This window comes from Peromyscus eremicus, chromosome 13 (assembly GCF_949786415.1).
Source record: "Peromyscus eremicus chromosome 13, PerEre_H2_v1, whole genome shotgun sequence".
Classification (NCBI taxonomy): domain Eukaryota; kingdom Metazoa; phylum Chordata; class Mammalia; order Rodentia; family Cricetidae; genus Peromyscus; species Peromyscus eremicus.
The window spans coordinates 1,785,157-1,812,750 of NC_081429.1; the positions used below are offsets into that span (position 1 = coordinate 1,785,157).

At 41.9% G+C, this 27,594-nt stretch overlaps 1 protein-coding gene across 3 annotated transcripts in view; it reads left to right on the forward strand.

Moving 5' to 3' along the window:
- Positions 1-27,594, forward strand: part of Cab39 (calcium binding protein 39) — a 78,038-nt gene that overhangs the window by 37,099 nt on the left and 13,345 nt on the right. For all 3 annotated transcript variants that reach the window (XM_059278485.1, XM_059278484.1, XM_059278486.1), the window contains 3 exons: positions 18,343-18,507; positions 20,338-20,456; positions 26,144-26,312. In XM_059278485.1, the coding sequence (XP_059134468.1) occupies positions 18,343-18,507; positions 20,338-20,456; positions 26,144-26,312 (453 nt within the window). The remainder of the gene's footprint in view (positions 1-18,342; positions 18,508-20,337; positions 20,457-26,143; positions 26,313-27,594) is intronic.

A 27,594-nucleotide genomic window follows, 5' to 3' on the forward strand; every position in this document is an offset into this window, starting at 1 on the left:
TGCAGGTTTGAGTAACTGCTACTGTATTTTGTTAGCACCTCCTTGTTGTGTGCTGGAGTATTAGCCCTTTAATGTCAATAGCAGTGCAGTGGGGACAAGGCAAATGATGTCTTATCATTGATGTGAAAAACCTCAGACCTTGTGGGATGGTCTCGTGGAGTCCAAGAGTCACAATGTACTGTGATAGTTAATGGGAATTATGGCAGGGAGGGGACTGGCTACAGAGATGGGGGACTATCCTAATTTAGATAAGGTTCCAGAGAAAAATGTTAACTAAGAGTGGTTTGATGGAAGTAGTAGAAGAAAGTGATGGAGTCCATATCTTCTACTTGACTGAATCAATGACTATTTTGATTCACGAGCTGTTTTGTTCTCTTAGAGGATAGTTGGAATACCCGGATCATTTTTGGTGATAGCGCTAGGGGAAGGCTGCTACTGACATTCAGTTAGTAAAGCCAGGGATGCTAAAATTAGAACAGCAACAAAGAATTACCCAGTGAAATGTCATTAGTGTGGAGGTTGAGCACTCCCACTATAAGCCAGCATTACACAAGAATAGACCTGCTATGAGTATAAAACAAACATAGGGATTTCTGAAGAATAACTCCATGTAAATTACTTATTCTGGAACAGATTAAGAGTAGAGGAGAAAACACATGAGATTTCTGACTGATTTGTCAGTGTCTAAAGGAAATGGTAACTAGTGCACGTGGTAGAGAACTGAGACATGAAAGTAGAGGCAAGATAAGTTCTGAGTATTAAAACTGTGAGCTCAACACACTGTTAGTATAATGCTGAGGCATTAAACTAGGGAACTGGATGTAACCTTTTAACATTGTACTAAGGATTCTGGGCAACAAACTAAGAAATGGTGTACCAATTTAAAATATAACTATTGCAGATAAAGATGGGGGATTAACAATAGTAAGCTATTAATAAATGTTGACAAAATGCAAGAAGAGCTAGGCCAGAAGTGCAGGGATGGTAACAGACACCTTTTTATACTAGCACTTGGGGGAGGCTCTGTGTTTGAGGCCAGCCTGGTCTACCTAGTGAGTTCCAGGCTATATAGAGAGACTCTGTCTCAAACAAATAAACAAACAAAATGCAAGAGATGATAGGAAAAGTCAGGACTGCTAAGTGAGTAGACTATCCAGCCTTCTTTAAATGTTAGCTGCAGAAAAGAGTGTGTCTATGTCCATATCAGTGTCATCTGTCTGTCTCATTCACTATAACAGAAAGTACAGACTGTCCAGGAATACATTAATCAGGAAGTATGCTGAACCCTATTCAGAAGCACAGAATGCTGGATCCATGTTACGGATAAGGAGGTGAGATGCACTTCAGATGCCATTTCTTCCCTATGCCATTTTTGAGTCTAAAACAGTTTTATTCAGATCATAACAGAATCTTTTGGAGACTTGACAAATAGAGACTCCACTCTGAAAGAAAGCATGCTCCCAGCCCTCTTCTGTTTAGTCTTCACAGTCCTTGTGCATGACTCCATTCTTGTAGGCACAGGTCAGAAAGCACCCATTATTCTTCCCAAATCAGTTGTTTGAAGAAATTAATTTTTAAAGTGTTGTTTTTTAAATTTGTTTTTAATTTTGTAATGAGTTATTGATTTGTATTGTATGTCCATTGATGTTTTGCCTGCATGTCTATCCGTGTGAGGGTGTCGGATCCCCTGGAATTGTAGTTACAGACAGATGGGTACTGGGATTTGAACCCTGGTCCTTTGGAAGAGCAGCCAATGTTCTTAACCACTGAGCCATCTCTCCAGCCCCAACGAAGAAAATAATTTTTAAACCCAGAATCTAATCCTATCTTTGGTGTGAGCCATCCTTCACTTTGCTTAGGATTTCTACAGTGTTTATAACCATTGTGATCTTTTCAAAGTAAGTCAAATAATATTTATTTTAAATTAAGTCCTTACATGGACCTAAATTATTTTCTGCAGCCATATCTTGTCTAAGTCTGTTTTTCTAAGATTTTTGAACAAAGGGTAGTTTTTACATTTTTTAAGAATTGATAATCCAGCCTGTTTTCCCAGCACTCCAGAGGCAGGCAGATCTTTGTGAGTTTGAAGCCAGCCTAGAGTTACAGGACAGCCAAGATTGTGTGAGAATCTGTCTTGAGTGAACAAACAAAACCAAGTACATGACATAACCTGAAGGTTAACACCTCACATTTACAGAAAAATAATGCTGCCCCTGACCTATTACACTGAGGTCTGAGCTTAGTGTCCTAACACACACACACACACACACACACACACACACACACACACACGTTAACCATTTTCCTGCTTGATCCCCTCACAGTCCTGCCTTAAGCCTTTGCATTTGACTCTTCCTTTTTTTTTTTTTTTTAAAGATTGATTTATTTATTATGTATACAGTGTTCTGTCTGCATGTATGTCTGCAGGCCAGAAGAGGGAGCCAGATCTCACTACAGATGGTTGTGAGCCACCATGTGGGTGCTGGGAATTGAACTCAGGACCTCTGGAAGAACAGCCAGTGTTCTTAACCTCTGAGCCATCTCTCCAGCCCGACTCTTCCCTTTCTTAAGGATCTTCTTCCTAGCTCGCTCTATGATTTACGTAGGATCTTTTTTCAAGTCTTTGCTCACCTTTTCACCCAGTTTACTATTTGAAATGAAACCCTGCCCTCTTACTTTGCTCTCTCTTTCTTGTGTAATATATGTAATTGTTTCTTCCTCAGTAGAATGTAAACCTTCCAAAGATAGACCTCAGTAAATACTTGTATTTATTGAAGATTGAATAGAAAGCAGAGTTAAAGCAAACTGCTGCCACTTTCCTCTCATCTAGCCCTTAATGATTGCCGAATGTGATAAAATGCCCACATTTAGTGTGTAACTAACAATAAGGAGCTGTAACCAAGTGATTCCTTGGATCGATTAAAGATGACCAAGAGCCATATTTCTCTTAAAAGAAATATGCTGCCACCTAGAGCACTGTCTTGTGCTAGTATCTCTGCTGAGATATATCTCTGTCTTGATTGCTTCACTGTTGCTGTGACAAAACACCACAATCAAGTCAACTTACAAAAGAAAGTGTTGAATTGAGCTCATGATACTAGAGAGTTAGAGTCTATAATGGTGGAATTATAGACTCTATAATATAAGCATGGTGACAGGTGGCTGGTGCAGCAGCTAAGAGCTCACATCTTGATCCCCAGGCAGGAGCAGAGAAGAACACTAGGAGTTTTTTGAAGGCTTAAAGACCACCCCCAGTGAAACACTTCCTCCAAGGTCATACATTCTAATCCTTACCAAACAGTTCCACTAACTAGATATCAGGCATGCAAATATATGAGTCTTGGGGAGGAGGGGGTTCTCATTCAGACCACCACAGTGTCCATTTCTCTCCTTGTAGTTAAGGATGATCAGAAAATATTTTTCATGATTAGATAAATAGAATAATATGCCTAATAACTCTGAATCAGAGTTTAATCTCAAGGTTCCTGTGATCTTCTGCAAGATATAGCCCTCAACCCTGAACTTAAATTGTGATTAACTTATATGAGGGGAGTCAAAACTGTAACTAGTAGTTTGATTGACAAGGAGAATAGAAAACTATGGATGAATGAAATCGGGCACCAAAGAAAAATTAGTTACCAGAGAGCTTTAGAATGTTTAATATGGGACATATTTACTATGGCAAATGTTGAGTACAGAGCAAATGGAGCTGCTGGAAGTATGAGATGGTACAGCTACTTTAGTAAACAGGCAGATTCTTTTTTTTTTCAAGATTTATTTATTTTATATATATAAATGTATATATAAAATATACAGCCTGAATGTCTGCCTGCTGGCCAGAAGAGGGCACCAGATCTCATTATAGGTGGTTGTGAGATACCATGGGAATTAAACTCAGGACCTTTGGAAGCACAGGCAGTGCTCTTAACCCCTGAGCTCTCTCTCCAGCCCCGACAAGCAGGTTCTTAAAGAGTTAAATTTATATCACCCATATGATCTAACCCATGCTACACCTAAGAATTTACCCAAGAAAACATGAAATATATTTCTGTACAATGACTTGTGAATATTTATAGAAGTTTTATGTGTAATAGCCCATCAGGAAATAACCAGAAGCATGAATAAACCACTTATGACAATCCACCAATTTCGTGTGTGTGTGTGTGTGTGTGTGTGTGTGTGTGTGTGTGTGTGTGAGAGAGAGAGAGAGAGAGAGAGAGAGAGAGAGAGAGAGAGAGAGAAGGCACATGCCATGAAGATCAGAGGACAAGCCTCAGAAATTGGTTCTTCTACCCCATTGTGGGATTCAGAGCTCCAACTCAGGTTTTCAGGCCTGTGCACAAGCTTCTCTACCTGATGAGCCATCTTGCTGACCTTAGTTTATGTTTAGATCCCATTTTACATCTTGGTCTTTTTGGTTTTTCGAGACAGGGTTTCTCTGTGTAGCTTTGCACCTTTCCCGGAACTCACTCTATAGCCCAGGCTGGCCTCGAACTCTGCCTCTCGAGTGCTGAGATTAAAGGCGTGTGCCGCCACCACCTGGCACGTCTTTGTCTTATCTTCATATCTTTCTATATAAGAACTTTGATCACCCCACCCCTTCTGTTTTTAGACAGGGTCTTACTATGTGGGTCTAACTGTCCTGGAATTTGCCGTGTAGACAAGACTGATTTTGAACATACAAAATTCTGCCTGTCTCTACCTCCCAAGGGCTAGGACTAAAGGCACTCACCCCCCACTCCCTATTCCATTTTATTTTAAATATTTATTTTGAAATTGCTAGTTCATAAAAATGAGGTGCATCTCTTCCTTCTTTTGCCCAGTGGGCAGTGAGTGGCCTTATTCTATCTTCCCTCTGCTTGTTGCTGGTGTGGCGCTATCTCTGTGCACGTTGGTCACAGTATGGCCTGTGTGGCAGCAGCACAAAGAGGAGTGTTAGAAGGATGTCAGGTTTAAGGCAGAGAGGCTTTCTGGTTTGAGGAGGTCCTGAGATAGGTAGGTGCACCAGAGTTTAGTTTCCTGAGGATTTACTTTCCACTTTATGTACCCGTACACCCTCAGGCATCACTCTGTTACCAGGCTGGCCTTGAATTCTTCCTCTGCCTTTTTCCTTGACCTCCCAACTTCATTTTAAGGGGAAAGTCTCATAGCCTGGGTGCCACCATGAGAGGTTATACTGGACACTACCTTAACTTAAGGTTGAAGAACATCCCTACCTTCCTACCCTGAGTAGGAAGGAAGTCTTGTTCTAATATTGTTACCCATGATACAAACATTAGCAGTGACACAAGCATTAGGTATGAATTTTGAGATACTGGTTCTGTTTACATTGATCAAATAACTTAAATAATTTAAAAATAATTCCTAAAGCTAAATAAAGTTCTTATTTGATTGTTTGTGGATTCTAGGGAACCTTCCTACTTCAGGAGTCACTTGCCCACCTCCCAAGGGACTTAAGCTCTGCTTTTCTACCTCAGAGCCTGAATTCCAAGAAACTACCATGCCCAGACTCTGTTCAGCTCCACCTCCAGCCCCTGCTATATGCAGCTATTTCATAGGTCATTTCTCAAAAGTCCCAAGGAAACAACTAAGACCTTTCCCTCTCACCCCACAGAGTAAGCAGTGAGGGACGTGTGACTTCATTTTCCAGTCACAAGGGATATTCTTGACCGAGTATTAACAGTTGGCTACGGTTAGTATAGCAGTCTGCCTGTGAAACCTAATATGAGGCTCCCTGGTCATGCAGGAGTAGCATCTATGCCTTGGAACACCATGTCCAGCTGATGAACACTTGAAGAGTGTTCGGACAGCTCACAAAATCATGAGGTCATTCCATGTGTAAATTGCTGTTGTACACGAAGGAAGGTAGAGCTAGGACTGTGAGTGCCCTTTCCCTAACTCTCAAGTATGTTAAGAAAGTGAGAGGCAATAATAGGGTACAGCCCTGCAAGACTGGCAACTGAAGGAAGACACAGCTGCTGGTAGATATCAGGGGAGAATGGGGCTCTGGGAGGGCGGGGGGAGGGAGGGCGGGAGGGTGGGAGGGAGGGCGGGCGAGCAGGGTTGGAACACATCTAGAAGAGAAAGGGAGGAGTGTGAACCTGGAGAAGAGATTAAGATGTCCAAGGTGAGAATGAAAGTAGATGACAGCACAAAAGAATTGAAGACCTAGGGGGCTGGAGACAGCACTGGCTGCTCTTCCAGGTGACCAGGGTTCAATTCCCAGCACCCACATGGCAGCTCATCCCTGTCTGTAACTCCCGTTCCAGGGCTTCTGACATCCTCACACAGATACACATGCAGGCAAAACACCAGTGAACATAAAATAAAAATAAATTGTATCTTTAAAAAAGAATTGAAGACCTTTATTTGCGTTCTGAAGTCAGTTGGATCAGATGACCCTCTAAGACACAAAGGATATCCTTGAGGCCCTTTGTTTAAAAGCCATTTCTGCAGCACAGAGATAGAGCCATAGATTTTGGTACTGAAATGAGATGCCCCCTACCTTAGAAGAAAACGCAGAATAAGAGGGATAGTAAACCTGTTAGACTCTTCCCCACTTCCACAAAGGTTACATTTAACATCATCACAGAAGGAGACAGAAATCCAGAGTAACGTGATGCAGTAATGTTAATGGATGCAGTCTTCAGATAACCTTCTGGACCACAATCCAGTTCAGGGTCACATGTTGCATTTAGTTGTGTCTCCCCAGCTGCTTCAGTCTGTAACAGCTTCTCAGTCTTTCTTTAATCTTTGTGACTTAAATATTTGAATGTTTATAGAATGATCACTGATTTTGGTCTTGCTGGTATTTCTTCACGATCTAGTGTAGGTTGGGCAGTTTAGCAAGAGCTCCACAGAACTAATGTGCCCTGTGAAGGGCATCCTATCAGGAGATACTTGATTCAATATATTTTATAACTGGTAATGTTCATAGCAGCACTTGGTCAAAGTGGTATTACAGTGTAAAACTACTATTTTGTTTTTGTCGTTAGTAAGTACGCTGGGGTTATAAGTTCAGTGGTAGAGTACTTAACTGGGTTCAGTCTCTCGTACTGGAGGTGGGCCTTGTGTTTTAGGCCAAACATGGTGGTATATGCCTATGATCCCAGGAGAGTGAGGCAGGAGATTGCTGTCAGTTTTAAGTTAATTCAGACTATATATTCTGGGTCAGCCAGCACTACAGAGTGAGGCCATGTCTGAAAACAAGAAAGAGTATTGGGGGGACAGCATGTATTCCAGGACTGAGTAAAAAGGAATATATCAATATGGAACAGAGTTTGGAAAGTTTCCATGGGAAGGTCTCATCAGAGAGGAGTAAAGCTAGGTGCGAGAGTTACAGCTCTGGAGGGAAAGGGATCCTTACTTGTTGGGAAGCCAGGCTGTACCTAGCACCTGGATCTGCAATAGGACAGCTCTGGAGGCTGGAGCTGCAATAGGGCAGCTTAGTCCCGGAGGGAGAAGTCAGGCAATATCTGAAGCTGGTGTGCAGTGCAGTGGGGGATGGTCTCCCCGAAGGATATAGCAAATCCTGCTCCTCTCCTAGAGAGCTTTGCTCCCCCCTCCCCTTAAAGGGGCTTCCCGTAGACTCCGCTTCTCTCTGGCTCAAGATGTTGCTTCTTCCCAGCTCCAGCAAAAAAGTTACTTTTTTCTGCTCCGCCTTGCTCAGTCCCCTAAGGGACATCTCAGCAAGGTTCTTTTTTTCTGTGCTGGTGAATAAAGAACTTCACCCAAGACTTTTTTGAGAAAGGGATTTATTTTTGGAGGAGGAGTCCAGGAGAGTGGTTCTCCCTGCCAGGGTGGGAAAGCACAGCCCACAACTGAACAGGCGGAGGGGCTTACATTGGGCTTCTTAGGGGTGGAGTGTCTCCAGAGAGAAGACTTCCTGCTCAAGGATTGGTTAGTTTTCCTGCTCAGAGATTGGTTGGTTTTGTTGGTCAGTTGGTCAGGGGCAGACATGGCCCTGATTTCAGGGCCAAACTGTTTCTTTCACTGGTTCTTTTTTTTTTTTTTTTTTAAGTAAATAAGTGGACAGTTTGTTGAACTTTTTGTTTGAAAATCTACTAATGGGGCTAGAGTGATGTTTCCTCAGTTAAAAGTACTGGCTGCTCTTCCAGAGGACCTGAGTTTGATTCCCAGAACTCACGTAGCAGATCAAAACCATCTATAACTCCAGTCCTAGGGGTCCAATGCCCTACTCCCCCCCCCCAGGTAAGACACATTTTATTCACTCCAGTTGCAGACCACAGCACACCCCCATGTACATGCCAGCACACATGGCTGCACACAAGACGGTGGCACACTCGCTGTTCTTTTTAGCCTTTGGCTCTAATTTTAGGGCCAGGGTGTATTTCTTCCACTGACTCTAATTCTAGGGACAAAGTGTGTTTCTTTGGCACTGGTTTCAGGGTCAGGGTGTGTTTCTTAGGTTCTGGGTTCAGGACTAAAGTGTTTCATTCACTGGCTCAGGTCTCAGATTCAGGGTGGGTTTCTTTGATTAGCTCTGGTTTCAGGGCTAGGGTGGGTTTCTTTGGTTGGCCCCTTTTCACTACATTAGGTGTGTATATCCAGAGTGGGATACTAAATAAAACTCTGGAGGAAAGTGCAGCTGTTTTGAAATGTCTACTCCTAGGAGTTAAGTACTTGGGAAATCAGTCCAGCTGACAGGAATGCTTGAGCTGGATTGAAGTCAGACAAGCAGCACAAATCATTAGTAAACCAAATATGCAAGGGTTCCATCACCTTTACAATTACAACTCCAGGACCTGGGGTAGGAAAGTTGTGGGTAAATTATCCAGGAGTGCACTGAATCCAGAGGCATTGATCTCTTGTTGGGGGCAGCATTGAAACACAGTCTTAGTACACAGGTGATGTGGTCAGTAAGGGGCCAGTGGATTAGGTGACACGGGGATTTCAGCAGCTTGAAGCAGGGAGTGTTTAGAGGTGCTGCAAGTGTGAATAGCTACTCCGTAAGTGTGAGGACACGAGCAAGAGAGATGTGGTGAGAAAAGCAGACTACATATTGACTAGTGGATACCCTCCAGAGAGTTGGGTGTGGCCACAATAAGGACACCAGTCAGATCAAACATGACCAACCAGTTCTCTCTGTGGCATCCCCCTACCCCCATGGTTTCTCTATGTAGCCCTGGCTGTTGTGAAACTCACTCTGTAAATCAGCCTCCTGAGTGCTGGGATAAAGGCACATACCACCACTGCCCAGCTTTCTCTGTGGCGTCTTAAGACAAGTAAATGCTTGCTGAATTACCTAGCCTTGTAAACACCACCACCACCAACCACCACCACCATGGAGTGGGGAAGGGGGTTGCTTGCTTTTGTTTAATCAGTTGGAAATTGTTCAAGAAACCAAACATAGTTGAAATAATTAAAAGACCCTGGCTTTGATCCCCACTGCATCAATGAATACTCAAACAATAAATAGGTAAAGTAAACAAGTGATAAATTCGCAGAACATTCAAAGAAGTCTGAAAGAGTGAGAGTGAGTGAGTGAGTGAAAAGTAAAGAGGAGGCAGATGGTACCCAACTTGGTGTGTGTTCCTTTAGACTAGTAGCTCTCAATCTTCCTGATGCCATGACCCTTTATGGTGAGCCCCAACCATAAAATTATTTCATTTTTACTTCATAACTGTACTTTTGCTACTGTTATAAATCATAATGTAAATATTTGATATGCAGAGTATCTCTAATACTCAACCCCCAAGGAGTCATGACCCAAAGGTTAAGAACCATTGTTTTAGACTGCAGTTATAGGAACTAGGTTGTAAATTGAGCAAAAGACACACTTACCTTTGAACTTACTAGTTTCCCATACAGAATAATACACAGTGTGGGTGTGCTGTGACTCAAGATTTCCAAAACAGCCAGCATGGAAACAAACTGTTCTCATGAAAACAAACTGGTACTCAGCTTCAGTTAGTTGAGTACCAGATGCAGAAATTGACTTTACTTGGGGTTAGCTTGGGGAGGTGTCCACACTGAACTATATGCACACCAGGAGCCAAGTTTAGAGTATTTAGTCCTTAAGCGAAATGGCAGCCTTATTGTCAGCCAGTCTGTTCCTTGCTCACACTGTAACTTGGTCAGGCAGATACTGCTATAATTTGTTGACTCCCTTCCATTGATTACAGTTCTTTTTCCCCCACATCACAGATGATTTCTTTGTTCATCATTAAAGTCAGGTCTGTTCGTATCCAGTACCAGACAGCATTTGATTCCTAATTTTAGTACCACCTTCCTTTCTTCTTCCTTAAAGATTAGCTTAGTTGTTAACTTGCTTTGCCTATTTGTTGAAATAGTAGTGCTGGGGAAGTTAAGTGGGGCGTCTGAATTTAGTGGATTCTTTCAAGAAGTAAACCAAACAAGCTGCCCCCGCCCCAGCCAAATAGTTTTTCTCAATCTAGGCTGCTGCTTTTAAGCACTCTTCCTTATGCCTTCTCAGTGGGATTTTACAGGGTTGCTCTGCCCTTGAGATCCTGTATCTGCTGCATGTATGGAGCACCCACAAGCTCTCAGTGTAGCAAAAGGGAACAGTAACTGGGAAATTACAAGGGACAGAAGAATCACGCAGCTGTGAGAAAGAATGTGTGGGAAAACTTGATAGTAGGTGAGTATGTGACAGAATATACCTGGGAAAACTTGTGAAAAAGTGACCCATACTGAGCTAAGCACTGCAGGAGAAAGGGAGTTGGCCAAGAGGTGGGTGCAAAGGACACATGAGCATAGATGAAACCACATACACAAGGACTCTGAGGGAAGACATCTATGTCCAGAACATTGTGGGTAGATGGGGGAGAAATTAGAGTGCAGGTCTAGGTTAGACAGTAGGGTCAGACTTTGTAGGGGTTATAGGTCATTTTAGAAAGAGTTGGCACTATTCTAAGAGGAGTAGTCATTGGAGCATTTTAAATAGAATATCTTTGTTATTTGTTAGAGTGTGGAAAAGCATGTAGAGTCTAACAGGAATGCAAGGAAGTCAGTCAGTAGGCTGTGGAGTAGTTTCGGCAGGAGTCACAGGACTTTGATGGTATGACAGGAAACAACAACAGATGGCTGGATCTGGGAGAGTTGGAGACTTAGCCATTGGATTAGTTCAGAGGAAGGAAGGGTTGATGATGAACCTTGAGTTTCTGACATGTGCAGAAGCACCTGTATTGCTACCTGAACTAAGGACAAGAGAATACCAGGCAGTGGACAGCAGCGTGAGTTGTTTCAGGTACATTGGGTTTGAGGTAGGTACTGTACCATGAGACTTCTAAACAGAGACATTTTTTATTGACTGCTAAGTGGCAAGGCCTGGGAGAACTGGAGATAGGAATCTGTGAGGCATCTGCCTTTAGGAATTAATTAAAGCAGTGGGTGTGGATGAGATCATTTAGAGAGAGACTGCAGAATGACAAAAGGAAGGAAGACCTCATACCTGGTCTTGTGAAATGTTTGATAATTAAAGGTTTAGTTAAGGAGGACAACCCGAAAAGGAGACGAAGAAGCAACCAGAGAGGTGGGAAAGGTAACAATTAGGATAGGGAAGGGTGTAGTAAGCAAGTACATCTGCTGCAGGAGCCCAGGCACAGTGAAGGTGGGAGATTGCTCTTAGTGGGGTGCGAGTCACTGTCCGGTTAGCCAAAAGCAATCAGGTGTAGGTGTAGGAGCCACGTGGGATTGGGAGGAGCCGTGAACAAGGAAAGAGATGTGGCAAACATGGGCAGATATTTGAGAGACTTACTTATGGGTAAAGTGTAGCTGGGAGGAGTTGTGGTGTCCAGGAAGAGCTTACTTGGTTCTGTTAAGGAGAGTCTTGACCATGTGTAAAAACTGAACTGTGGATGAATTGGGAATTGGCTGTATAAGAAGAAGAGATAAAATAGGGGTTCCCAAGAGGGCAGGAGGGCATCAGAATCAAGTTAGCATTGAGAGGTGGACGGATGTAATTCCATTGTCATTGGCTCCCCACACATCATATGGCAGGTAGTGCGTCTTCTGAAAAGGAAGGGGCTTTCGGCTCAGAAGCTCCTATTTTGTTCCTTCCTCTCTTGTGTAAAGACATCTTTATTGTGATAGAATTTGCATGCTGTGGAGTTCACCCTTTTAAGGTATATAATTCCATGTCCTTTTAGTTTATCTATGGATAGATTGACCAGAACTGCAGTCAGTCCTAGAGCATTTCGTCCTTTAGCTGTTACTCCTTTCTTAGGCACCTGTTGCCGTCAAAAGAAAGCACGGGGTTTGACCTGAATTCAGATTTTAAAATCATAATGATTTCAAAATGGATGAACTAAGAGTTTCTAAGAGCATTAAAACTTGAGTCTAACCAGAAAGCAAAGGAGGCTAAAGGAGACCTGCCATTTAGGATCATGGGTGTAAAACTACCAAGGAATACACTCAGAAACCCTAGTAAGTGCGGATTTTTTTTTTCCTTGTCATTGAGAATCACTTGGAATAAAGGTTAATGAGATGGAACTGAAAAGGCAGTGCATATAAACAGATTATAATAGAGTCAGTCCTGCTGTTAAACGATTTCCTCTTGGTCCAGAAAAATTACATTTGGGGTTCTATGGTCAGAAGTTTCTCAGTCCTGCCTGGCTCTGCAGTCCCACAGCCACTTATAAAATAATCACTCAGAGGCTTATTAATTACAAACAATAGGGTGGATGGCTTCAGCTTCTTGCTAGCTAACTCTTGCATCTTAAATAACCCACTCCTATTAATCTATATGTTGCCACGTGGCCATGGCGTTCCTAGTCTGCTGGCATCTTGTTGCTCCTTCTGCGGTGGCTGGCTGTAGCTAGAGTTTTCCTGCCTGGCCCACAGTCAGGACAAATCTCTCTCACCTGCCAGTCCCACAGCCACTCAGACCCGACCAAGTAAACACAGAGACTTATATATTGGTTACAAACTGTATGGCTGTGGCAGGCTTCTTGCTAACTGTTCTTACAGCTTAAATTAATCCATTTCCATTAATCTATACCTTGCCACGTGGCTCCTAGCTTACCGGCATCTTCACATGCTATTTCTCATCATGGCGGCTGGCAGTGTCTCTCTCCCTCAGCCTTCCACTTCCCAGCTTTATTCTCCTCCTTGTCCCGCCTACACTTCCTGCCTAGCCAATGGCCAATCAGTGTTTTATTTATTGACTAATTAGCAACACATTTCGCTTACAGAACATCCCACAGCAGCTGGCATCTCTCTCGATTCCACCCTTCTTCTCTCTGTATCTCTGCTTGGATTTCCCACCTGGCTGTAAGCTTTCTTGCCATAGGCCAAAACAGCATTATTATCCAGTGGGAGCCACACATATTCACAGCATACAGAAAGACATCCCACAGCAGGGTTCCTTATTGCATATGAGGTGTTGAACTATTCAGAAATCTAAATACTGTAGGTAATAAGGTAGATACTGGACCAGAAGAGGTAAGCTCTGCTGAACATAGATACTTAAGATTTTATAGTAGGATTGATGAAGGGCAATTTGTAAGCATTTAGAGGGGAAAGCCTTAGTCAGAATAGGTTTGATAGTTATTTCTTAAGTCAGAGTCACACTGTACAACCCTAGCTGGCCTGAAGCTTGCTATGTAGACTAAGCTGGCCTGGGACTCAAAAAGATCTGCTTCCCTCTGCCAGGATTAAAGGCACTGACCACTGCACCTGGTCAAAATGGTTTAGTGCAAAGATTTTATTAAATTAGCTTCATTTTATTTTCTTACAGTCAGAATATGAAAGAAATGCCGTTTTATCAAGATAGTTAACAAAAATCTTTATAAATACAATTTGCAAATAGTGCTGAGTAGCTATACCCCAAAATTATTAAATCATTACTGAAAAGAGTGGGTAGTTCAAAGATATAATAGGCCCAATTGTGGTTCTTTCCTTCTAGACGTTTTGGCTAGCAATTTAGGCAGGCCACAGGGGCATAACTAGACAGATGATTCAACTGTAAGAGTAGTATAATAGGCAATTTACTGAGTATTCTTCGGAACACAGAGATGTCTATGCAGCTGGGGGGTTGGACTGATGATAATGCAGTTGAATGGTGACGTGGGGAAAGTGAAAGCCTTACTCATGCACTCCAGTTGGCCTTAACTTGTAGCAGCCATGTAAGGCAAAGAGGTTCACTCCATGCTAAGTTCTTCCCTGCGTTTTATGATTGCCCAAATTTTTAAAGATGCCTTTAAGCTGTGTCAGCATCTGTCAGGGAAGCAGTGCTGTGCCATGTGCAAGATCTTCTGTATCATTTCATCGGGGGCAGGGTTGGGACGTTCATTACCCTCCCTTTCTTAGAAGAGTAATTCACAAAGTTGAGAAGAGGTTTTCTGGAGATGATAATTTAAAAGAAGTCGGGCATACTACTGCAAATAGACCTTTGAGTGGAAGAGAGGTTACTGCTTGGGACATCAGACAATATATTGAGGCCATGTTTGTCTGATTCTGAGATCTGCTAATACAGCATTACTGGAGGCAGTCAGTAGGCACGGTGAAGTTGTGTGATCATTTGGTAAGAAGTTTCCATGGTTGGTTGTAAAGGGATTCTTGGGGACTGGATAAGTTTTCTGAATAGTGTCACAGGCTGATGTCCTATAAATCTGAATTAACTTGACCTTTGAGGTTTATTTCTAGTTTCTTTTTATGTAGATTTTTACAGCCTTTATGTTTTACTATTCAATCCATTTAAGGAGCCTTTGTTGATCTATAGCAAGCCTTCTATATTTTGATGGGTTTAGTTTTTGTTTGTTTGCTTGCTTGCTTGCTTACTTCATGTAATAATATAAGCTGGCCCTGAATTCACTGTAGCTCAGGCTGGTCTTGAACCCTCAATCCTCCTGCCTTGGATTCCCAAGTAGTGGATCATAAGCATTTGCTACCACCTTTATCTGTGTGGGGTTTTTCTTTAAGAATTTGCTTTAAGGCATATGTTCATAACATCTCTAACTTCTAATAATCCGTCTTTAGGAAATATGATTCTGTGTTGGTTACACCTCTCGAGCTATTGCTGTCACGCATTTTTTGTTCTACATGCAGTAACCTTAGAATATACTATTTACTTTAAACAACCAAATTTTCTTAAATAGTGAAGGAAAATTTCATATTTACCCACATTTTTTTTCTTTTTTTTTTTTTAAAGATTTATTTATTATGTGTACAGTGAGTGTTCTGCCTGCGGGCCAGAAGATGGCACCAGATCTCATTGTAGATGGTTGTGAGCCACCATGTGGTTGCTGGGAATTGAACTCAGGACCTCTGGTAGAGCATCCAGTGCTCTTAACCTCTGAGCCATCTCTCCAGCCCTTACTCACATTTTCTTCTCCTCATTTGTATCTTTTAACTTGAATACATCTCAAACTCATTTTTCTTGTTGTTGTTTTATTTTGAAATGGGCTCTCTAGGTAGCACTGTCTATCCTAGAACTCACAATGTAAAATTATCTTGATTTTTTTTTTCTTTTCTTTTCTTTTTTTTTTTTTTCCGAGACAGGGTTTCTCTGTGTAGCTTTGCGCCTTTCCTGGAACTCACTTGGTAGCCCAGGCTGGCCTCGAACTCACAAAGATCCACCTGGCTCTGCCTCCCGAGTGCTGGGATTAAAGGCGTGCGCCACCACCTCCCAGCCCGATTTTTTTTTTTTTTTTAAACTTTTTTTTGGAGTATAAAATTCTAGGATGATAGCTTGGTTGTATGTTTTTTTCCATAGTTCAAGCAATTCTCCACTATCTTTTAACTTACGTGTTTCTGCCAAGAAGTCTGTCGTCATTCTTTGCTTTTCTTTGTCTGAGGTCTTCCCCTCACCCCACTCCCTTCACCCCCCACACAGCTACTTTTAAGATTTTCTCTATCACCACATTAAAACATTGCATTGTTCTGAATATCTGTGCACACCTCTCCTCTGGGTCTGTATCTGTGTCTTAGTACATGTGTATACACAGATTTTTCTTTGGGCTGTCAGCTCACAAATAACAACACAGAGTCTTATTATTAATTATGAAAGCTTGGCCTTAGCTTAGGCTTGGTTTTTAACTAGCTCTTGTAACTTAAATTAATCCATTTCTACTAATCTGCATCCTGCTTCTTCCTTGTTTCCTGGTGTCTCGCATCCCTAGATTCATCTCTTCTTTTCTCTCCCTGGAAATCCCACCTATACCTCCTGCCTAGTTATTGGCCATTCTGATTTTTATTACACCAATCACAGCAAATACATCTTCACACAGTGTACAAATACCCTACAACACATGTACACATGTGTTGGAGCCCTCTGAGTTGAAGTTAGAGGCATAATGTGGGTGGTAGGATCTGAGTCCTCATTATTGCAAAACAAATGCTCTTAACCACAGCCGTCTCTTTAGCCCGTAATCTTGAATATAATCTTATTTCTTTTTACTTTTTTAAATATGTAAGGGTGTTTTGCCTGCATGTATGTCTGTGTACCACATGCATGCTTGGTGCCCAAGAGGCCAGAAGAGGGCATCATATCACCTATAACTGGAGTTACCAGACTGGGGCTAGAACTCAAACTTGGGTCCTCTGGAAGAGTAGCCAGTGCTCTTAACTAGTGAGCCATCTCTCCAGCCACCTTATTCCTGTTTCTTACACTTGAGATTTATTTACCTTTTATCAATATTTATTTTGACAGTTTTTAATCAAATTCATATTTTTTGTTTAGTTTTTTGTTTAGTTTTGTTTTTAAAGACAGGATTCCTCTATATAGTCCTCACTATCCTGGAGCTATGTAGAGACAGCTGGTCTCAAACTCACAGACATCTGCCTGGCTCTGCCTCCCAAGTGCTAAGATAAAAGGTGTGCACCTGGCAAATTCAGAATTGTTTTCATTCATCACATTTTCAAATATTTTGTCTGCCTTTTGCCCTGCTTTGGGGACTATAGTTATATATATTACTTAAAGTTACCCTACAGCTCACAAATGTGATATCCCCCTGTACTTCACTCCCATGATTCATTTTTGGATAGTTATTACTACTCACCTTAGCAACATTTTCTTCTTCAGTGTCTTATCTGCTGTTAATATCCACTGTAGTTTTAACCTCAGATATTACGGTTTCTATTTCTAAGTCTTTATGTCTTCAATTTCTGTATTTAATACCCTTGGTTTTTCGTGAATGTGTGGCTATAGTTAATAGTGATTTTTTTTTTCCAGTCTATTATCTGTCATTTCTTTTGGTTGCTTGTATTTCTTATTTCTCTCTGAACTGGATGTTAAGCTTTGTTGGGTGAGATGAAAGCTAGGCTCCTTTTGTGTAACTACTGAGGTAAGCCATCTTAAGTGTTCTGCTTGGTGCCCTGTGACTTGGAAAGACTTCATTTCATCTTGCAGCTCATGGTCTATCATGAAGGGAAATCAGCAGAACCTCAAGCAGAGGCCATGGAGTAATGCTGCTTAATGGCTTGCTCTCACGGTTTGCTCAGTTTACTTTCTTACACCACACAAAGGTACACACCCAGAGGTGGCACCACCCTCTGTGGGCTGGGCCCTCCCACATGGATCATTAATCAAGAAAATGTCCCCAAGGGCCCGTTTAATGGAGACATGTTCTCAATTAAGATTCCTTCTTCCCAGATGACTCTAGCTTGTATAAGGTTGACAAAAACTAACCAGTCCAGGTTTACAGTTTCAGAGGTTCATTGCTTTTAGACTTGAGGCAAGTCCGAAACATGACCCCGATGGAAAGCTGCCTACCTTGTGGCAGTCAGGAATCATAAATAGTAAGAAAAGAGGGGTCTAGGGACAAGGCACATTCCCAGTAACCTTCCCCCAACTAGGCCTTAGTTTCTCATGAATGCCATCAAATATTAATCTAACGGTACTCATGAGATTAGAGCCCTTTTGATCCAGTCATTCCCCTAAAGCTTACCAACTACAACCAAGCTTTCCACCCATGAGTCTTTTGGGGGATACTTGAGATCCAAATTATAAAAAGACCCTGTACTTTTTCTTCTTTCTGATCTGTGCCTTGTACTGCTCACGCTCCCTGACATTCGGTTGTTAGTCACACACACACCCCTTCCCCTATCAGCTCACATGCCTCTTCCGCAGTAGTTTTCTGAGTGTGAGGAGGAACCCAGCCTTGTCATTCCTGTTTCTACTATACATTAGTTGCCTTTCCATTTTATACTCAGTGCACATTATCCTTCCTGTGGGGAGTGCATGCTGTTCTCTTTCGTGTACACGTGTACAGTATCCAGCTCCTGAGGTCAGAGATGGAGCTTGCACATAGGTCTGAGGGTACATAATATAGAAAATGGATTTTTAGCTAACACAGGTATGATGTCTGTCTGTCTGTTAAATGAATTGTGTTTCTCTCTGTACCTTCCTCCCAAAATCAGGCTACAGAAGAAGTTTCCAAAAATTTGGTTGCCATGAAAGAAATTCTGTATGGCACAAATGAAAAAGAACCTCAGACAGAAGCGGTAGCTCAGCTGGCTCAGGAGCTGTACAATAGTGGACTCCTTAGCACTCTGGTAGCTGATTTACAGCTCATTGACTTTGAGGTAAGAAATCCGCTTCTCAGTTTTCAGAAACAAGTTTTGTGGTCCCCTTCCATACATTCTATCCTTTGGGACATTTTAAGATCCCTGTTGACCCAGGGGCTCCTGACCTTTGTACACACATTTCACCACAGTGTATGTGAAGTTTCTTGGGTGTTTGTGATACCCTTTCATTTAGGTTGTATTTCATAAACAGCTGCTTTCTGGGCCAAGGAATGAGCAGTCTAAAGAAAGTTGTAGAATGTTAGAAGAGCCTAAAAAATGTCTATTAGAGCAGAGATCATGTATTTTGTGTTTTGCGCTTGCTTGACACTGTTTTTAAATTTTTTATTTAGTGTAGTGTTGAAATAGCAGGTTGTATTGACAATTCTGCATTTCTGACTTCTGTAAAATTGTCTCTGGTAATATTGGGTCTGTACTCTGGAGCAGAACAACCACAAGCCATTCACTCTTGGTCTAGCTGCAGACAGCACAGCTTGCTTTTTCTCTAGGGGTCTGCTTTACCCCACCCCCCACCCCCCCACCCCCCAGTTTGTTGCCTCAACTTACGCAGTCGGATCATGACGTGTTAGGTGTATAGTGAGTTCATGAAGATTCCATGATTCCAGCCTGAAAAACATACATACAAAGAACTCTACATGGTCACAAAGCAGCCTCTTTGCCTATCATGAGTGTGCTTTAAGTCTCAGTGTCTATCAGCCCAAGTGATTAGATGTCTGTGCAGGTTTTGTCGGGGAGGGGGATGATATGATATAGTTTGAAGAAGGGAAGCATGGATACTTCAGTAATCCTTAAAGAAAAACATTTTTGTCCTACTATAGAGAAGATAGAACTGATATTTCCATTTATTTATATGTCTGATTTTATGTATTTTTAATAGTTCATCGAATTCTAACAGTTTATTTTCTCTGCTAACTTGAGGGGTGCACTTGGGATATCTGATCCTTCTCCTTTGTCTCTACCCATTTTGTTCCCCATTTGAGACTTTAGAGACACCAGGGTTTTTTTGTTTTTTGTTTTTTGTTTTTTTTTAAGTGTGTGCCGTGGGACTGATTTGGAGAAATTACCATTACTGTACCGGAGCCAACACAGGCCCCAAGTCCGTGGGCTTCAGTGCTCTCTGGGCTTTCTCAGCCTTGTGACAGTGGCTGTTCTGAAACATCTCTTGAAGACCGGTTGTCCATGATTGATTTCTTAGGCAGCTTTCTGATTGTTAAGGTTCAGTAGGTGATTTGTCTGTTTTGTGCAGTGGTGTTGGAAAGTTCTCATCTCTGAACTACTGCATCGTGATACTTAGTGCTTTCCTTATTAATATAGTTTTATATATATATAAAATAAGTGTTTCCTAAGTGACTGAACTTAATAGAAGAGATTGTCTACTTGCTATTAAAGCTGTTTTTTACAGAATTCTCTGAAGTCAGTACATTGAGAGTACAATCTCTTCCCTTTCCATTTCTGTAGAAGAAAATGTACACTTTGCATTATTCACAACAGAAGTATCCACTTGTGTAAGGTTGTAAGTGTACTATCAACATCTGCTCTCCATAGTGAGTCAGTGTGCTTTTGAGCCTTAGTGGTGGTTGAAATTATGTATGGGTTGTAATGAGATTTCACATTGTCGATAAAATTGTGTTTAAAAATTGTACACTATTAAAACCAAAAATTTGGGATTATAACTAGATAAAATAAGAATTTTTTAATGTTTACAAACGTTGTAAAGTCAGATACTCAGTCATAACTAATACACAATGGCTCTTTGACTTTATATTGAAGGGTGGATGGACATTTTAATATTTAGACAGGTAAATATTTTAATGATTGTATTCCTAATAGGGCAAAAAAGACGTGGCTCAAATTTTCAACAATATTCTCAGAAGACAAATTGGTACAAGAACTCCTACTGTTGAATACATCTGCACCCAACAGAATATTTTGTTCATGTTATTGAAAGGGTATGTACAATGTGATAAAGTTTATATTCTTAGTTGAAAATGAAAAGGAAAAATTGTTTGGGTGGGGATAGATAACCAGGCTGGTGAATATGGGAAGATTTTTCTGTATAGTTTTAGCTCACTTTTCTGTAGCTCTTGAACATACTACCCTTTTAAAATTTTGACCTGTAAGCTAACACAAACATGCCCTGTAGATGTAAGCTTAAAACTGGGTGAATTGTGAACCCTTAGGAAAGACATAGAGCCTTATTTCTGTCTGTAATGTTGAAACGGTTGAAGTCCATTGAAATCCCAGCCAAGTTGTGAGTCCAAAGACGCCTCCTCTGCACCTGGCAGCAGCAGAAGAATCCTAGTGGGTATGCTTGCTTCTCACCCTCACTCAACAGAGCATGCACTATGGGGTCATCACTGTGCACCTTCCAGGAGTTATCCTGAACTAAGTATGCAGGCATTTATGATTTGGGTAGTTGTCCATTTCAGAAAAAAGTGAAAAGTTCTTTCTCAGCACTGAGCCCACCTTGCCAGCTCTCAGGACCATCCCAGCACTGTCAGTGTTCTGCTAAACTAGTGGGCAAGCATGTTCCTGGCATGACTGCTGGCGTGAATCAGCTTGCTTCCCCCCCCCCACCCCCCCAGCTTTACAGCTTACCTCATGAGGATTGGTATCTCCGTGGTTTAACACTTCTCCCAAGTTCAGACTTGCTTAGACAAAGCATGAGTCAGTGACGTGTCACATGCCAGCGTCCTGCTTCCTCCTTTCTATTTCTACCCATCCATGTTGCCTCTTCATGTGTTGCTGTACAGAACTTTTGTTGTATGAGTCCAGTGTCCCTGTGGAAAGGTGCTGTGTGAGTAGCCTGAAATTTGGGTGTTCTTAAAAATGTGTTATTGAAGCCAGAATTTCCTTTGCCATAAAAGCCAGAGGTTTATTAAAAATCTATAAATTAGTTAACACTTTCTATTATTTCATGACAACTTTGATGTAAATATTTTTTAGACAGTGTATAAAATTTAAAACACACACAACTAGTGTCTCATTGTGTAACTTTTGCTGGCCTTGAACTTAAAAAATTCACCTACCTCTGCTTTCTAAATGTTAAGATTAAAAGCGTGAGCTGTTAACTCTAGGCTAAAATAAATTTTTGAAGGATAGTTTAAAGTTTAAAGCTCTCACCTGAGCTGGTCAGAGCAGAATCCTCAGCAAGAAGGAAAAGCCTGAGAGTGGAGCTTGGCTTGGGACCCACACCCACATTCCTTCCACTGCACTTTATTAGGGAACTGAGCATACAACCATAAAGAAAAGACAGCAGACCTTCCCACCCAGAGCACCTCACCAGAGCCATTAACCTTACACCATCCCTGCTTGCTATGGTCCTCACTCTATCTTCCTTACACACAATGACGGCCTTGTTCATCCATGGCCATCATGCACATACAGTGTGTGTACCATGCAGGCTGGAACAACCACAGTACCTTCTACATACCTGCTACAACCCAGGGCCCAGCTTCTGTATTTCCTTGATTTTAACAAAATGAGTTTGTTTAAATTGGTTTTCTTTTTTAACAAGGTTTACAAACTGAATTTTATAGATAAAACTCTTAGTTAATAGTTAATCCCCTCATTTAAAAAAATGTATGCCAGTTCGAGGCCAGCCTGGTCTACAGAGCAAGATCCAGGAAAGGCGCAAAGCTACACAGAGAAACCCTGTCTCAAAAAAACCTTTAAAAAAAAAAGTATGCCATTTATTAACTGGGTAATTTGTTCTGTAGAAAGCTACTTATTTTACTAGAATGTGATGGCACATGTCTATCCCATCACTTAGGAAGCAAAAGCAGGAGGCTCCCCCAGGGTCACAGTCATTTTGTTGTGCTGCATAGAAAGTTTTATAGACCAGCCTGAGGTCCATAATGAGACTGTCTCTGAAAAATTATTTTTGTCTTATATTTTAAATTTACATTCCTATGATTTTATTTAGCATATTTCACCGTCTCTTATCCCTTGGAACTGATGGGTAAGATTTAGATTCACGTTGAACAAAGCATCATGGGTGATGCCATGTACTGCCTGTCACATGGTATAGGCACCCATTGTCTCACTGAAAATGAAGTTGAGAGTAATCGTTGGTTGGATACAGGTCTTGTCTGTTCATTTTGAAGTTTGCTATCAAACTTACACCTTGGACTTTCATATGATTTTAGATGATTTTTATATCTACCAAGGATATTATCCTGATTTAAAACACCAGTTTACTATGCCAGATGTGGTGTCACAGGCCTTTAATCATAGCACTTGGGAGGCAGAGGCAGAGGCAGGGGCAGGTAGAGCACCATGAGTTTGATGCCAGCCAGGGCTACATAGCAAGTCCCCACCTCCAGTCAATCAAACAATCAATAAGTAAATAAGTAAATGAGAGTTCACTGTAGATTCTGGTATTGCTTCTTCTAATTAAATGTTTTGGGGTTTTTTGGGGGTTTTTTCCCCCATAAAGTAGAACCTCTCGACAGTGATGACTTGGCTAGCTCCCAGTACAGTCTGTCTGGGGAAAGCCAGTGCCATTCTTTGAATTCGTTGGTGCTCTGGCTACTAACTTGGATACACATTGAATATATTGTTGTTTAAGACTTGTTATTAACTCCAAATAGATATTGGATATTGTATCAGGCACTTTCCTGTTGCTGTACTAAAATAATCCTGACGAAAGCAACTTAAGGAAGGAAGGGTTTGACTTTGTGATCACAGTTGGAGGATGTAGTGGGAAGCCGTGGTGGAAGGAGCTGGAAGCCACTGGTCACGTGGCACCACAGTCAGGAAGTGACGAATGCTGGTGCTTGGTTCACTTTCACCTTTTTGTTTAGTCCAAGACTGCAGACCTAGCTCCTGGGATGGTGTTGACTACAGCTGAGGCAGTCTTCCCACTTCCCACAATCAAGATCCTCCTTCACAAGCATGTCCAGAGACTAACTTGGTCTAGATCATTCCTCGAAGGTGTGCTGAGAGGCTTGCCTCTTAGATGATTCTTATCTTGTCAAGTCGACTGTCAGTATATTAACCATCACAAACGTGGTCCTTTGTGAACATTACTTTTTTAAATTTAAGTTGTCTCATCTCAGGCCACTGTATGCTCATTTGGGTGGCCCCTTTGTTCTTTTGGTAGAGTCCAATTGTCCTGTGATGGCTTCTTTGCTTTCTGCTCCCTTACTCATTTTGTATGATTCCTGTCTGACCTGGGAGGTAGCATTCTTTAAGAAGCCACTGTAAGCCATCTTTTAAGATACCTGTCATTGGCTGGTTGTGCTGCTAGTTCTAGTGTGCATACGGGAAGTGCCAGCATTGGCCTGGATTTGGAAACAGTAGAATTTTATTGGCTCTTCAATCTACTGTGATCTCTAGTCTAGTGTTAACAGGTTATACAGAGTAACTGTTTGCCTTGTACTCACTGGCTTATGGTTTAATCATTGAGACAAGCTTGACAGACTCCCATCAAAACCTGCCAGACTTGTACCGGACTGCATTACTTGTCCTGCTAGTCTCCTGTTTATTAGAGATAAGCAAGATTAATGGTGTCATCAGCTATTTTGTGAACAGAAATTTTAATCAAATAAGAGCCAGTCAGCATGCTGAGTACCGTGCCCTAAGTGAGGCAGAGGAAGGGCAGGCCTGCTCTGGTTGAGGATCCATGAGCATATGTACAGTGAAAGGACAAAGATAGGGCTGCTAGGCAACAAGTTAAGACTGCAGGATCTCAGGGTCCGTGGGTTTGCAAGGGTCAGTAAAAGGAAAGGATCTTAAAATTGGAGTTTACATAGAAAGAAAAAAGCATCCTGGTGGCATATCTCTGGTGTAAAGGTCCAGGGCAGGAATGAATACCATGTGATCAGCAGCATTTTATGCCAGGCTAGGAGATGGCCTGTCCCAGAGCAATGGATCCAGTGAGTGGAAGACTGGACAGTGAGCCCAGCAGTCTGTTTGGCTGTAGTTTTGACTGCTAAACTCGAAATGCCGGTAGTAAACTTGTTTGTTGGGTAGGTGGTTTAGGGCAGCACTTGAGCAGATGTGCTGCTGGTTAGAACGTTCATGAGTGAAGGCAGCAGTGGGAATAGCCAGAAGGAAATAAAGCTAAGACTTTAAAGAAGTATGAAAGAGTCCAGATGATTCTAAAAATAAGAAGTTCTTGAAAGTTGGAGATTTGGAGCTGGGATAAGAAAAAGGGAAGTTTTTGAACTGCACTGTCTAATGGAGTAGTTATTAACCATATGTAATGGCTTAATTTTAAATTATGGCAATTTCATCCCTCTTTTGCATTAGCCACATTTCAAATGCTCATGGCTTAGTAGCCAGCATAACAGACATCCCACCACCATGGACGGTCTGTTAGACTAGGTGTTGGTGACAAAGCAGTGCTGCCAAAATGAGACCTGGGGGAGCAGGGGGTTGGTCCTGGTCTGGAACGGAGAGATGACATGTCATGGTAGATATGCTTAGCTTATGTAGACCTTTACTTGAGGCTGTCAGAGACATTGGGAAAGGAAACTCATTATGGTGGTGGGGGCTATGACATTGTGGGCGCTCCTTAGCAGGTGAAGACCTCAGCAGAAAGAAAGGGGAACCATCAGGGAGATAAAAAGGAGAACTGGGAGGAGTTTTTTCTATCCTATTTTTTCAGAGATGGGATGGTGCTGGGGTGGGGGTGGGTTAGCCTGATGATAGAATACTTACCCAGCATTCACGCGTCTTTGGGTTTGATCAACCAAAACCAAAAAGAGAAAGGCAAGCAAAGATGAGTACCATCAGGACATTACTCGGGTGGAGCTCGGTTAGTCCTGTTTTAGCCAAGAGGAAGTCTCTGCTGGCCAAGTAATGATTTCACTAGAGTATTGGGAAATGCTGACTACCAAAAATGAACCAAACAAAAACCTTGTCAGTGGGAAAGAGCTAGAGCCAGTGAGTGTAGCATGGAAGATGAGAGCAGCCGGTCTGAGCAGGTGTCAGCCTGTGAAAGGGGCGGTGTGCTGCATGAGAAGGGAAGAAGAAATGCCGAGACGGAGCTGAGAAGAAAGGGAGAGACTGTGTTTGGAGAGTTGTTGAGGAGGCTCCAGGGTCTTGGGGTCCCCTGTGTATTCTTAGGGTCCCCAGGCTCTCTGTGGTGGAGATGCTCTGTAAAATCCTTGCGGTTTTATAGGATTTACATGTTTCTAAGGGTCTGAAAGTACTGTTTTGAGTGTTGAAACAATGAAGTATTAATGCTGTATATTTAATGGACCTATGTTTATACTATGTTTATACCGAATTCCTGAATTTGGAAAGAGTATTCTGTATTACTCTTCTATTCAATTTTTTTGGTTCTTCTGGTTGTTGTGAGCACAGTAGGTAAAAGCTAAGCGCATGGATCGAATGGTCCGGGCACTTCCTTCTAGATGTTTTCAGACACGGAACTTCTGCTCTTGTGGTTTCTGCTATAGCTGATTTTTCTTCATTGAAGGCAGCTGTTCATCTCTGCATACAGCTGTAGGGTCCAGATTAAGTGACCCTGCTGTGTACTCTTGAGAGAAATACCTTTTGTAACCTGCTGTGGTCACTTAGTTATGAGTGTCTGAAACTTCTGTTGAGAAAGTTTGAAATGCTCACTTTTGCTGTTTTGAAAGAGCAATCATATATGGCTTTTATTTGCTTTGTTTTGTTTTTACAGGTATGAATCTCCAGAAATAGCCCTTAATTGTGGAATAATGTTAAGAGAATGCATCAGACATGAACCACTTGCAAAAATCATTTTGTGGTCGGAACAGTTTTATGATTTCTTCAGATATGTGGAAATGTCAACATTTGACATAGCTTCCGATGCATTTGCCACGTTCAAGGTAACGTTGAATTCCGAACACACTTGCAAGTCAGATCAGCTTTGCAGTTCCCAGTCTGTCTCCCCTACTCTATACACGACTGCCCTCTAGTGGAAATAAAAAAGATGTATTTTATATGAATTGGTATGTTTTAGGTATTTGTAATCCCCCCCACACACACACACACACAAACCAAAACAGCCTAAAAAGGTGGAAAAATTAAATTATCATATCTCATTGGAAAGGCAAAAGTCCTGTAAGGTCAAAATTACACTTTAATCATCCACTAAATGTGGCACGGATAATATACAGAATACCCACCAACCAGGCTTTCTCTTGTGATGGGGGAATTCTCTGCAGTACTTCCTTTGGTTAGCACGAGATGAGGTGATGTGATTGCCTCTGCTCAGAGGCCATGTTTTTTGGAATATATGTTATTAAATATAAGAACCACATTCAGTATGGAGAAACCCACTATTGTTGACAGGCCCAAAGCAGGGTTCACCTCCTCACACCAGAGCATAATTGAGTCACAGCAAAGGAGCAGGATCATCTCTACTGTTCCCTCCATCCCCATCTGCCTTACTTACCTCCCTGTGTCTTTTCATATACTGAATGCACGTGTGTGACCCCACCAGTTTCTTTAGTTGCAAGCTTCTGTTTATGGTATATAAATGAAGCAGCAATCTTGTATTTTCTTTTTTTTCCCCCATGAGGATAAATCTTGATGTATATTATATCCCCCTAAATGACCTTATAAGTTGTTGAATTCGTGTTTAGTATACATGTAGCTCACTCACGCTCAGAAGCCATGAACACTTAACACAGTGAGAAAAGCTCACTTCCCTAGTAAGAGCTCAGCTTTTTAATAAAGAGCACCTGAGGTAAGGACATGTGTGAGGGTGATGAATACATCGGGAGAGGATGAAGGCCTGGGAACTGGCCAGTAGGGTTTCACCCTGGCTGAGAATAGTGTCACCGTGTGAGTGGTGCCAAGGAGTCATCTCCCAGAATCAGTACAACTTCTACACGAGCTTTAGGGAAGACCTCAGATTAATGCATATGTGTGACTGTCATGTACAAGGCAAACTGCAGTGAATTTGAGATCATAACACGGTCACTACAATGTCCTAGGTGTCACCGCAGTGGTGGGATAGGACTCATGATTAGAATGCATCGATGGAAGGGAGTGTCCCATTCAGGAACAGCAACCCGGCTTGAAGGGAGGGAGGTGTAGTAGAGCACCTGTGTCAAGGAGAGACAGCCAGGGTCCCGAGAGTGGCAGCACTCTGGGCGCAGGAGG